This window comes from Microcebus murinus, chromosome 11 (assembly GCF_040939455.1).
Source record: "Microcebus murinus isolate Inina chromosome 11, M.murinus_Inina_mat1.0, whole genome shotgun sequence".
NCBI classification, from domain to species: Eukaryota; Metazoa; Chordata; class Mammalia; order Primates; family Cheirogaleidae; genus Microcebus; species Microcebus murinus.
In genome coordinates, this window is record NC_134114.1 from 84,439,397 (window position 1) to 84,453,859 (window position 14,463).

The 14,463-nt window shown below is 38.8% G+C and overlaps 1 protein-coding gene across 1 annotated transcript in view; it reads right to left on the reverse strand.

The window, feature by feature from the left end:
* Nucleotides 1-14,463, reverse strand: part of EPB41L4A (erythrocyte membrane protein band 4.1 like 4A) — a 241,476-nt gene that overhangs the window by 66,675 nt on the left and 160,338 nt on the right. The window contains exons 11-13 of the mRNA XM_076008268.1: nucleotides 9,084-9,175; nucleotides 7,047-7,124; nucleotides 2,694-2,815 (exon numbers count right to left, since the gene is read on the reverse strand). Coding sequence (XP_075864383.1) covers nucleotides 2,694-2,815; nucleotides 7,047-7,124; nucleotides 9,084-9,175 — 292 coding nt within the window. The remainder of the gene's footprint in view (nucleotides 1-2,693; nucleotides 2,816-7,046; nucleotides 7,125-9,083; nucleotides 9,176-14,463) is intronic.

The window sequence follows — 14,463 nt, forward strand, 5'->3', positions numbered from 1 at the left end:
ACAAAAAATGGTAGTGTTCAACAGGGATTTGGGTCGGGGGAGACCCACATCTTAAGGAAGTGGCAAGCATTGTAGGGGGGAAGGGATTACCTCTATCCCTTTTTAGGGAGAGATAAAGATATACACTGTAACCAAAATGTCTGAAAAAAAAATCTGTAATCGGGAAGTGGGCAGGGGATGGACGTGACTGCTCAATACAGATTTGCCTGTGAAAACTACATTTGGAAGGATCTGCACAAGCCAAGAGAAAGACAAAAACACAAAACAAAAAACTTCTGTCCCTAAATTAATCTGCTTCCACTATTTGTGCTTCCAAGGACAGCAAACAAACAAAAAAGTAGTTCTAGAGAAGCAGATATTTGCAAATATTTTCATAAGAGCACAGGAGAAGAAAAGGAGCAACCTGCACATGTATGTACAAAGAACATGTGTGATTCCTGCAAGTCAAGTGGAATGAAATGTTGATGTGAAGCAAGGAAGATGTTTGATATTCTCTGTTGGTCTCAGAATGATTTTATGAGGCATGATGTTTCAGAAATAGCATAGGATTTGAAAGTTTGCTTATTAATTGTAACCACACTGTAGTGGATCCAAATGGGATTTAAGACTGCTCATATAAATGCAAAATATTAACCTAAAGACTAGGCATTAGAGGACTAGAATATTTGTCCTAAGCCATCTACTTTTTATATAATCCTAAGGGAGTTCTCCAGGTTGCCTTGGATCACCTTAGTTCTCCCCTCTTTCTTGCTTATAGTTCTCAAAAATAACTATAGAGTGTTCTGGGCTTACAACACTCCTGAGATCGTGAGCAAACTCCCCAAACAGTCCAGTCCTTGTTCCTGTCCCTTCTAGGATAAACGTAACATCTGGAGTTAGGGAGAACCACCCCGACAGCCTGGCCTTCATTCCTCTCCCCGCCTCCCCAAATCAGGGCATCTTTCAAAGCATCAGCACAGTGAGCCCCTGAGGTATATAACACAGGGACAACTGCCTCTTGGGGCCCAAGTGGGTCTTGAGACTCCATCTGCCCCAGGCAGCTTTCTTAAGCCTTGAGGGACCAGCTTCATGGATCTCCCAGGCTTCTACTGTCCTTGCTACCTACCTGTAAGTAATATTGTATACATGCTTACTTCATGTAACTTGTTGCACATGAGTGTGTTCTCTCCCACTGGACTCAAACAAGTTGGAAACTAGTGCACAGTGAACTTAATCCACAGTAACCTTAGCCAAATTGCTCTTTAAATCTAAGTTTCCTCATCAGCCAAATGTGAGTAATGATAATATGTCAAGGTAGCCAACTCCAGCGTTAAATGTTTTATTTTTGCCACTGTAGAACCATAAGAAGGAATTTCATTTCCTCCCAGCCCACTGAGAGGAGGGAACCTAGAGTCTGATTTGACTTTAGAAACAGGTAAGATGACATTCTTACACCCAGGAAAGGTGGAACAAACCCACACACCTTCTTTGCAGGCTTGGCATGAAATCATGATATCACCATTGACACCATGATGTCAATTTTCACACAAGGCTCAGTTATTGATTTTTAGCATTAAAAATTCCATTCACTTTATACAATATGGCTGAACGACCCAGAAGACCTGAGCTCCTGTCCCAGCCTCACCTCTGTGTAACTGCTGGAACCACATCTTCCTCATCTATAAAACGGGAACATACTCTTTTCCTTGACCCACACCCCACAGGGTCACTGAGGGGCTCAAAGAAGATAACAAACGTGAAAGGGCTCTGGAGAGTGTTAGATAAGGGTGATCTATAAGCAAGTCACACACCAAAGCCAGCAATGCCATTTGACAATAAAATTCTGTGAGCTCTGAACCTTGAACATGGATTAAGACTGATTGGGTGGCTTTATTAAATAGTCTGCATTCAAAATAAAAAAATCTGAATAACCCAAATATCCATCAACAGTAGAATGGATAAATTGTCAAGCACTAGAATACTCACTTTAGTACACACTACACCTAATGTTGACGGGAAAAACCAAGACACAAAAGCATACATACCAGGATTCATTGATAGAATGTTAAAAATAGGCACAATAAACTACTTTGTTCAAGGAATGCTACATAAGTAGTAAAATTACAGTGAAAAGAAAATAATTAATACAAAGGGAGACAGGGTTTCCTCTGATTGGGGGGATGAGATGGTGAGAAAATGATAAGAAGACCCATGAGAGACTTTTGAGGATGCTTCTCGTGCAAGCATATGGGTGCATATATATATGTATGCCCATACATATATATTCTGCACTTTCTATGTGCACAATATGTTTCATAATAAAAAAACAACAATAACCAGAAAACCCATTGATTTCTGTACAAATTAAGTCAACAGTGTTTTTTATTTAAGACTTTCATTAGTTAAGAGTTTGTTTCAATTTCAATTTCAGATACACCGAACTAAGAAATTAGTCACTTAGGACATTATTTAAAATAAAATCCCTTCAAAAAGAAAGTACAGCTATTAAAGCAGGTCATGGTGATTCAAGCAGACTACTACTTGTCTACTTGATAATTACTGACTATTGGAACATTTCCTAGATCAAATTAAAATTTCTAGTATTAACAATAACAAGACTGCACGGCTACAGTCACCACCTGAGCATAACTTATACCCCCATCCTAAAAGAAAAGTGCAAGGTTACCAGATGGCTTGGGGGCACCATGACTCACCAGCTGGCTGTGTTTGTGCTATTCTCTTAGGGTAAGTCTTGCTTCGACTTCTTGCCACATTCTGATCAGGCCGGGGAAGTTGGATAGAAAGATCTCGGCTCATTTGCAAAGCGGTCCTACCACTTAAAAAAGCAACATTATGATTAGCAAAAAGGTAAAAGCACACAGCCACAACATTACACAGCTCATTCAGAACCTGCTAAGTATGGAGAGACGAAAAACACAGACTCAATTGACAATAAGCACACAAGGGTTTTTAATCAATTCTCACTGCAATATTGACCAAACAAGCAGTATTAAAATCCAGGAGGGGACTTACATTAGATAGACTATCTTTTAGAGGAAGAAACAAGAAGAAAGTTTATTAAAGGAGGAGTTAGCTTTAAGCAGAATGATGGGCTAGAACTAAAAGGTTGCTGATAGTCTTTGAGCTCTACAACTAAATGATAAAGAAATTACGTTGGGCTAAATCATGCAAGGGTAATGATGTCACATGACTGTCTCTGTGTTGTACTTACACGGCAAGCTGGTCCCCACAGGACCACTCAATATGATCTTATTTGGAACCCTGCCATGGCACCATTGACCATGCCCACCTCATCTGTGCCGGATCAAGTGCCCGGGAAGATTGAAGGCAGGCCTAGAACCCCCCACAAAGTGACAAAGTGCCACTTCTCCAAATATTTCATGAAGATTCAAGAGGGCAAGCTTCCCCTGGAGCTGGACTTACCTTCTCAAGTAATTCTCCCAAGGGATCATGTCATTTTATTTGCTAGATTTCACTGAACATTCATCTTACTAAAAATTTACTCCACAATTGCTAAATTTGAGCCAGGGAATGACCCTCACTTTCATGCAGGAAACTATCATTTAGATACAGAAAAAAATGCATTTCTATATGTCTAGTATAGACATATAGACACAAGACATAGGCATAGACACAAGTAGAGCCATCTATGGGAAGGAAAACAGCCTTTTCATGGCCCCAAGTGTTATTCATATTTACAGAATATTCGTGACTGTCTCCCAAAGAGAGATTAAATAAGACTTATAAAGTAAAATTCACTGTTTACATACTTCTGTGAAAGCTTCTATTTTCTTGTAACTGAAAGTGACTGACAAGTATAGCGATTTACAGTGTAAGCCACGCATGTGTGGTGGCTCTCTGTAGTGACAGGACAGAGCTTCATTTCCATGATCACCACTTCCCTGCCTCCTCACACTCTGGCACACTCTCCCCCACTTCTCTGCTCAATGTCACTGCCTGCAGCACTTCAGCCTCAAGGTGAGGTAGAGATAGCCAGGTTCAAATCCCAGCATTGCCACTTACTGATTAAAGGTCTTTACGTAACTTTTGGGGGGCTCCAATTTCTCATCTGTATAAAAGGGGATATGATACCTCCTTTGGTGGGTCACTACGTAAATTAAAGAAAGCTGCACACACGAAAGCACCCGACACAAAGGAGGGTCTCATGAGAACATGGTCTCTCTTCCATGCTTCATGAAGTATGAAACTCCATGACAGCTCCTGAGCTGTAAGTCCTACAAGGACATTGGGGTTCCCAGGGGAATTCTCAGGTCTCTCTCTCTCTCTCTCTCTCTCTCTCATTTCTGGAGTGTAAATTCTATACAATTCTTTCATTAATCAAAACCAGGAGTCTCCCACAAACTTAACAACAGGTAGAGACAAGGATCATTTTTAAGAGACTTAGAGAAGAAGACATCAATAAATAACAAAATATTCAAAGATTTAATTTCTATCTCAATTATTGGTCCCCAGCAATAAAATAATAACAACAAAAGAATTACAATGTCAGATTTCAGCTCAGCCTTTCCTCACAAATTTAATTTTGAATCTTGATTGTCCTAGATCACTAAAAAAGTCTAATTTTTTCTGTATGCAATCACTTTTTTCAAAAGATGTAGGAATCTCTTTGGCCTTTTGCAAGCCCTAAAATGCAGGAGAGTAGAGACTAGAACTCTGTCCTCCTCCATCACATACATGCACACCCATAAAGACACTCACACAACACTATAAACACACACACAGTCATACTCACAAATACACCCAGACACCCACATTCACATGCTGCAGCCACTTGTTCGGCTGTTCTTTATACTCAATGCTCTAAAGACTGCACGGTGAAGGAGGGGGCTGTCTGTGTTTCTATAGCTCTGCTTTCATTCCAGGATATCTCCTGGAATATGATGCTGGTATAATAAATAATATATAATAATAATAATATATAATATTATATAATATAAAGGCTGATTGTTTGCCCTCTTTTGACAACAAGCAGTGTGTGTGTTAATGACCATCCAGCTATCAGAGACTCATTCCTGCCTAAGCTCTGGACAGTGGGATGAATCCTTAGTGCTTCCGACATACAGACAAGTCGATTTAGGATTCATTAAGACTTACTAGGCAGTTAACATCAGCCAAGAAATGAGAATAGATTTAGCAGAGCCTCCAATTATGCAAAGGTTACCTTTAATTACTTTCTTGGAAGAAATTATATTTAATATGCAAAATCCAATAGCTTTCTAATAACAATTCCCAGTAGCCACAATATTTGCATTTCAATAAATTTGAGAAATCAGGTATGGCTAAATTTGTGGAAGCCAACTACAGCATTATGTTAAACAGGATAATTACAATTTTAATAGTATGAACCTTTTCACTAGCACTGTTTTGGTGACAAGGAAATAGAGTTACACATTCTCTCTGTAACCTTGGCAATGTTTTATGCCACAACTAGAACAGCCCAAACACTGGCTATTAGCAGCTGTTCTTCTCAATATAAAAGTAAATAATTTTTCTTAAATTCATCATAATTGTATCATTGTCTATGGAAGAACCTTGGAAATCCAAAGGTAAATATTTAGATATTATTGGATACCTTCATATAAATACCAAGATGGGTACATACAAACACAATGAGTGAGATGTGCAATGTTTGGGGGATGGTCACGCTTGAAGCTCTGACTCGAGGGGGGAGAGTGGGCATGGGTAATATACACAACCTTAACATTTGTACCCCTATAATACGCTGGAAAAAAAAGAAATAGCACACTTAAAGGAAAAAAAAAAAAGAACATCCATAGTGCAATAACATTTTAGTTTTCTTTTCAGTCATCCAATGGGCAAATATCCAAGTGAATAATATGTGAAGATGAACGCACTGAATATTTGACATTCATCTCTCCTTTATTATCTTTGTCTCAAATTCAAGACCCAAACAGTGGGTTATAAAAGAGAAGAATTAAAATCTGGCAGACAGTACTACTATCTTGCAAAAGCTTGCCCTGGCTATATTTTTATCTCCTAAGGAAGCATTTCATTCAGTGACATCTCCAGTGGAATTAACAGACAGTGTTCCTTCCCCTAGGTGGCATTTCTACACCCTGCCTGGACTCCCCCTTCTTGGTGTCCAGTGTCCTATACATCTCTTCATGCCTGTGTATACCCATCATTTAGCTCTCACTTATTAGTGAGAACATACAGTGCTTGTTTCCCATTCCTGAGAAACTTCATTTAGAATCATGGTTTCCAGTTCCAGCCAAGTGGCTGGCAAGAGACAGCACTTCCATTTTTAATGCCGGTATTAGAAAAAGACCCGAGCACTGGCGAAGCTGCACGATGATCAGGCTTTCCCACAACAGGCTAACAGTGTGCCTAATGGTTAAAAATGTGAGCTCTGGAGTTAGACCACCAGGATGCAGATCCCACTTCACTGCTTCCTAGCTGGGTTACCTTAGGAAGTGACTTGCCCTCTCTGAGCCATAGTTTCCTCAAATTTTAATAAGCATATTACAGAAAGACTGTGATAATTAAATGAAGCAATAAATGGAAAAAATTTAACACAACACATGACAGTAACTGCTCAATAAAACTGAGATCTAAGAAGTTCCCATTACTATATGCAGTTGTAGAGAAACATGCTGCAGAAAAATATGGTTCCATGCATGATATAAAGTATACATTGTGTTAAAATAGGGGATCAACTGAATGTCCTAAGAACACAGTTGCTATTCAGAGTATCTACATTGTTTCATAATCACAGAACCTAATTAGAAATGAGTGATAATTATATCAAAACGAATTTCTGAATAAGCCCTACTTCATTCTAAAAGCCTCAGACTTAACACAGCTAATGCAGACATTAAATATAAATAAATCCAGAAAATCATTTTTGTTAAGAAAGTTTTAATAAACTGTTATGATTGCAAAAAACATTGGCACTGCCAGGAAAAAAAAGGGAAAAAATTAAATCATAAACTTCATTGTGTATGTATGTGGACAAATGAATTATTATTTACATTCACACATCCCAAGAAAAAAATGGCAATTACCTGTACCGGTGCTTATAACTTATGGATCCAAACTTGCTGAGTTTCCTTGACAATGAATTTGATTCATTTTCTGGCATTCTAATTAATTTTGAAAAGAAAATAAGATAAAGACTCATAAACACAGATATTTACACATTTGCTCATAAAGCTATACAGCAAAAATAATAGTACAACAGTGTTTAAGAGAGCTAGTCAAAATATTTTATTTCTGCCACTGGATATGATTTCATTTAAGCTAATATTTGAAATATAACCAGACCCCAGAATTTTATATACATATAATATCAAATACTCATACTTGTTGAAGACTATTATATAGTATATAGTATTGTATATCATTGCCCTAAGAAGCTTTAGTGCTCAATCAACTTACTTTCTCTGCATAAATTATCTTGGGAATTTTGTCATTATGTTGATTTACTCCCATCCAGCTTTTCAGGATAATATTATATGAGATGTGCTAACTCACTCTTATTTATACATTATATTCCAGTACTTCCCATTTTAGGGTACTTTCAACAGATCACCACAGGGAGCTACTCAGCCCAGCCCCACAGAGCTGGAGGCAGGCAATGTCTTAGGCTCTCTGGGCCACATCCCTCCCCTAATACCAATTATATTAAGATTACTGGTCATTTTAAAAGAATAATTCTCTAATTCCATGCTATTCAGAGAGATTACTCCATGTAAATCAAATAGAAATAAGGGGAAGAATTCGATTTTGTATGAATTTTAAAAATAATAATAAAGTTTAATGTATTATTTGCTAATATTTTATCTTTACAATGTAAGAACATGAAACAAAGAAAAAAGTGTCCCCACAATGCAGTGGTCAATTTCTCTATTGTGGCCAGGCGCGGTGGCTCACGCCTGTAATCCTAGTGCTCTGGAGGCCAAGCTGGGCAGATTGTTAGAGGTCAGGAGTTCGAAACCAGCCTGAGCAAGAGTGAGACCCCGTCTCTACTATAAACAGAAAGAAATTAATTGGCCAACTAATATATATAGAAAAAATTAGCCGGGCATGGTGGCGCATGCCTGTAGTCCCAGCTACTCGGGAGGCTGAGACAGGAGGATCACTTGAGCCCAGGAGTTTGAGGTTGCTGCGAGCTAGGCTGACGCCACGGCACTCACTCTGGCCTGGGCAACAAAGCGAGACTGTCTCAAAAAAAAAAAAAAAAAGAATTCTCTATCATCATCTTACTTAACCTCCCAAGAGCACTGCATGTAGTTGCTGGTGGCGTGTTCATCACGACATGCTCCTCCCTCCATTCCCAGAACACAACCCACTCTCCCTCCTGGTTGCTGCTTCTCATACTCCTCAGCTGGCTGTTCCTGTCCCCTAATGTGGGGAAGCCCCCACAGCTCAGTCCTTGGCTTTCTGCTTCTCTCTTCACTTTTTCCATAGGTGACCTCATCTGGCCCCTTCTGTCGTATCTACTAAAGTTACGTCATCAACGTTGGTCTTTCCAGTCAGCCTTGTACACCCAACTGCCTTACCTTATCTTCACTTAGAAGGCTGATAGGCATTTCAAATGTAGTATGTCCACAGCAGAATAATTTCTTCCAGTACCACATGGGTGCTAGCCAAAGCTGCACTTTTTTCATAAACAAAAAAAAAATTACCCCCGATCTTTTCATACAGTATGAACAAAGAAGATTTATCTGTATGTGTGTGTTTATGTAGATACAAATGTGTGTATAGAATTCCCCATGGTGCTGTCTGTTGAGAGTACCCTAAAATGGGAAGTACTGGAGTATAATATATAAACAAAAGTGAATTATCACATCTGATATGATTAACTGTCATGAAAACCTGAACAAGAGTCAATCAACATAGTGACAAAATTCCCAAGATAATTTCCCACGTGTGTGTATATATGTTTGTATTAATACAATCCAGAGAATTAAAAGCCAAAAAAAAGCTAATAAAAGGGAAACACTTCTAAATTTCTGTTTGTAGAAAGAACAGAATTGTAATAAAAACAAATGCCATTTTCATTTATTAGGACAATGAACAAAACTTTCACATTAACGTACCTAAAAAACGTATGATGTTCTACACTGCACTTCCAGAGATGCTTGCAAGCAGTTTTACTTCGAGCTTCAAAAAAGAATGAGGTTTCATTGCACTGAGAAAGACAGAAAGGGAGGGAGGGAGAGAGAGAATATGAATTACTGACCATCCATTTTTCAGATGACCAACCTCCACGTAAGGCAACGAAAATTAAAAGCAGCAGAGAAATTATTGTTAACACAGTAAACAAAGAATAGGTAACAATTTTTGGGAGGTTGCATTAAAATCACCTTCCATTAATTAAAATTGCAAAATAGAAATTCCATTTAAGTCTTAGGACAATCACCCTTATTACCTATATCTGCATTGCCATGACCATGGATAATTTGGGCAATGGCATTGAAGTACTGAAAAATCTCCCCTCACAAATAACCACTGATATCTGAAAAACACTGGCCATGTGGAATCCAACTCCCAATAAAAAGCAGGTGCTTTGGGAGGCCGAGGCGGGTGGATTGCTCAAGGTCAGGAGTTCAAAACCAGCCTGAGCAAGAGCGAGACCCCGTCTCTACTATAAATAGAAAGAAATTAATTGGCCAACTGATATATATATAAAAAATTAGCCGGGCATAGCGGCGCATGCCTGTAGTCCCAGCTACTCAGGAGGCTGAGGCAGAAGGATCACTCAAGCCCAGGAGTTTGAGGTTGCTGTGAGCTAGGCTGACGCCACGGCACTCACTCTAGCCTGGACAACAAAGCGAGACTCTGTCTCAAAAAAAAAAAAAAAAAAAAAGCAGGTGCTCACAGATCCATTTCTTAACTGATTACCGTCACGCTCACACCGATGTCTAAAGAATTTCAGAAGGAGCCACTGAAAGGAGCAACTGCCACAACAGTGTATCTGGGCAAATTAGATAACATCTCTGATTCTTAGTTTCTCTACATCAAACTATTGGGTAAATTAAATTAAACGATATGATAGCTGGAAGATGTCACGTAAGTATACAATGAATTTTAATTATTTTAACCTAGTAGGTACTTGATTCTCTGCATTTAATACATAAGAAACAAAGCAATAATAAAGGTATAATCAGCCCTCTGTATTCTTAGGGTTCCACATCTGCATATTCAAATACGGATTGTTATTCTCAAATTGAAAATACTGAGAACAAAAAAAAAACCCCACAAATTTTAAAAATACAGTACAACAACCATTCATACAGCATTTACATTATATTAGGTATTATAAGTCACCTAGAGATAATTTTAAACTATACAGGAAGATGTACATAGGTTATCTGAAAATACTACACCATTTTATAAAAGAGACTTAAGCATCCTTGGATTTTGATATCTGCAGGTGTTGGGGGGTGGCGGGCGTGGGTGCTGGAACCAATTCCTCATGGATGCTGAGATACAGGCATAGCTCAGAAATACGACAGGCTCAGTTCTGAGACACCACAGTAAAGCAAATATCACAATAAAGTGAGTCATACGTTTTCTGGCATCCCAGTGCATATAATAGTTGTGTGTAGACTATACAGTAGTCCATTAGGTGTGTAGTAGCATACGATCTAAAAACCTATATACATACCTTAATTAAAAATACTTTATTGCTAAAATAAAATGGTAATGGTCATCTGAGCCTTCAGCAAGTTATCTTTTTTGTTGAGGGCGGATCTTGTCCAGATGTTGATGGCAGCTGACTGATCAAGGTGGTGGCTGCTGAAGGCTGGAGTGGTTGTGGCAATTAAATAAGGTAACAATGAAGTTTGCCACATCAACTGACTCTTTCAGGAAAGATTTCTCTGTAGCATGCAATGCTGTTTGATATCATTCTACCTACAGTAGAACTTCTTTCAAAATTGGAATCAATCCTCTCAGCCTGCTGCTGCTTTATCAACTAAGTTTTATGTACTATTCTCAATCTTTTGTTGTCATTTCAACAATGTTCACAGCATCTTCACCCAGAATAGATTTCCTCCCAAGAAAAACACTTCCTTTGCTAAGAAGCAACTGCTCATTTGTTCAAGTTTTATCATGAGATTGCAACAATTCAGTCACATCTTCAGGCTTCACTTCTAATTCTAGTTGTCTCGCTATTTCCAACACATCTGCTATTACTTCCTCCACAAAAGTCTTGAACCTTTCAGTTATCCATGAGAGCCACAATCAATGTCTCACAAACTCCTATTAATGTTGATATTTTGAACTCCTCCCATGAATCACAAGGGTTCTTAATGGCATCCAGAATGATGAATCCTTTCCAGGTTTTCAATTACCTTTGCTCAGATCCATCAGAGGAATCAGTATCTATGGGTAGCTATAGCCTTAAGTAATGTATTTCTTAAATAATAAGACTTCAAAATCAAAATTGCTCCTTGATCCATGGGCTACAGAATTAACATTGTGTTCGCAAGCATGAAAACATTACTCTCCTTGTATATCTCCATCACAGTGCTTGGGTGATGAGGTACGTTGTCAATGAGCAGTAACATTTTGAAAAGAATCTTTACTGAGCAGATCTCAACAGTGGGCTTAAGATATTCAGTAAACCAAGCTATACAGATGTGCTATCATCCAGGCTTTGTTGTTCCACTTACAAAGCACAGGCAGAGTAATTAGCATAATTCTTAAAGGTCCTAGGATTTTTAAAATTGTCAATGAGCAATGGTAAAGTCACCAGCTGCATTAGCCCCTAACAAGATAGTCTATCCTGGCATTTTCTTCCAATAGAAGGCTGTTTTGTCTCCATTGAAAATCTGCTGTTTGGTGCAGCCACCTTCATTCAATGATCTTAGCTAGATCTTCTGGATAACTTATTGTTTCACCTTGCATTTTCACATTATGGAGATGTTTTCTTTCCTTAAGCCTCATGAATCCACCTCTGCTACCTTTCTGCAGCTTCCTCACATCTCTCAGCCTTCATAGAATTGAAGAGATTTAGGGCCTTGTTCTGGATTAGGCTCTAGCTTAAGGAAATGTTGTGGCTGGTTTGATACTCTTTCCTGACCATCAAAACTTTCCCAATATCAGCAATAAGGCTGTTTTGCTTTCTTATCATCGCTGTGTTCGCTGGAGTAACACCGTGAATTTCCTTCAAGAATTTTTCTTTTGCATTTACAACTTGGCCAACTGGTGGAAGATTCTTAGCTTTCAGCCTATCTTGGCTTTTGACATGTCTTTAGCTTAATCACTTCTAGCTTTTGATTTGAAATAAGAGATGTGCAAGTCTTTTCACTTCTATGCTCAGAGGCCACTGTAGAGTTATTAATTGGCCTTATCTCAATATTGTTGTGTCTCAGGGAGCAGGGAGGCCCAAGGATAGGGACAGAGATGGGAGAATGGCAGGTCAGTGGAGCAGTCAGAACATATAACATTTACCCTTTAAGTTTGCTGTTTTACATGACATGGTTTGTGGTTCCACAAAATAATTACAATATTAATATCGAGGATCACTGATGACAGATCACCAAAACAGATACAATAATGAAAAAGTCTGAAATACTGTGAGAATTACCAAAATATAACCCAGAGACGTGAAGCAAGCACATACTGTTGGAAAAATGGAGCTAACTGGCTAGTCGACACAGGGTTGCCACAAACCTTCCATTTGTAAAAAATGCAGTATCCATAAAGTACAATAAAAAGAGGTATGCCTGTAATTCTAATTTAAAAAAAGGTACTATTTTAACTGATTGAATAGAAAACTAAGCAAAATATGAGTTCTAAAATAATTTATCACAAATTCTGTGAAGGTATACAATTGCTAATTTAGTTTCAAATCTAACAAACGAACTCAAGTCTCAAATGCAGAAATGCCTCTGAAATGAGGTTTCTATGGACACATAAATACAGAATTGTCAGTGCAGAGGAATAATTGAAATTATTTGTCTTCTACTTTTAACTAGGACAGCACATTTATATGCATGAAATATCTCCCAGTCCAACTGGAATGATACTGCCCAACTTAGTAGTTTCTTTGTAAAATGAAAGGATGTGATGGAAACAAAGCCAACATGTGCATGTTACGGCAAGGATAGCTGTAATTCCAAAACCTTGTTAGGTAGAGGAAGAAAATTCAGATGATTCCCAGGTTTCTGGCATGGCTGCTGCTAACTACTAAAATATAGCGAGTCAAAGTGGGGATTTAGATGGCAAAGGAATAGACATTAAGTCCAGGTTAAGATATTTTGATTTTGAGGTGCTCATGGAATGGCAAGTGGGCTAGTAAGCATGCAAGCTCAGAACTCCAGAGAGAGGTCACATCTAATGACACAGATGATCTCATCCAAGAGCAAATGAATTGCTCAGGGGGCGCATGCAGAATGGATAAAGGTCGAATCGCAGGAAAGATGCCCATGAAGGTGTAGGGAGGGAGCTTAAATTAAACCAGGAGATGGTGTCAGAGAGGCTGGGAAGAAAGATTCGAAGTCTCAAGTGACCCAGAAAGGTCAAAGAGGGTTTAAAAAGAGGTTACCACATTTCACAGTTTGAAATCTTTGGTGACTTTCTGTGAAAGGGGTAGGGATTACAAAATTAAAGATGAGGAAGAAAAGTCAATGAATTCAGAATTATTCTCCTCAATAGCAAAAGAAACGGGGTGGAGGGTAGGTGGTAGGGGAAGGTTGGGGGGAAAGCACAGGAAATCCCAGAAGCTCCTGGGGCAGGTGGGAGAGCCGAGGTTCTTGTCAGGAGAGAGGAGTGCTCAGAGGGGAATTTCTTTTTTAACTTTTGTTTTAAATGTACAGTCATGTGCTGCATAGAGACATTGGTCAACAATGGAACACAAGTACAACAGGGGTCCCAAAGATTATAAAGCCATGCACCTTTTCTATGTTTAGATACGTTTGATACACAAATACTTAGCAGTGTTTTACAATGGCCTACAGTATTCAGAACGGCAACATGCTGCACACGTTTGTAGCATAGGAGCAACAGGCTATGCCATAGAGCCTAGGTGTGTAGCAGGCTGTATCACCTAGGTTTGTGTTAGTACGAGTTGTTATGTGCACACAACAACCAAATCGCCTAATGACACATTTCTCAGAACATATCCTGGTTGGTAAGCTATGCATGACTATAACACACACACACACACACACACACACACACACGTGGTACAAAAGCCAGAAGTTACTAAAGTGGGAACAAAATGATAACTCCATCTCCTTCCCACCACTGTCCCCATTTCCCTTTCCCAGAAGCAACCTCAATTATAAGGGGTGGATGCTTTTAAGGGTGCTGGATTATCCTAAAATATAATATGCAGGTGATTCATTTAAGAATTTTGTTTTTCATTGCATTCTATCAGGGTAAACTGTTAATATAAAGAGAATATCAGGACAAGCTGCCACTCCCCTACCCCACTGCCACCGTCCTCAGTATATGGGGACCTGCCAC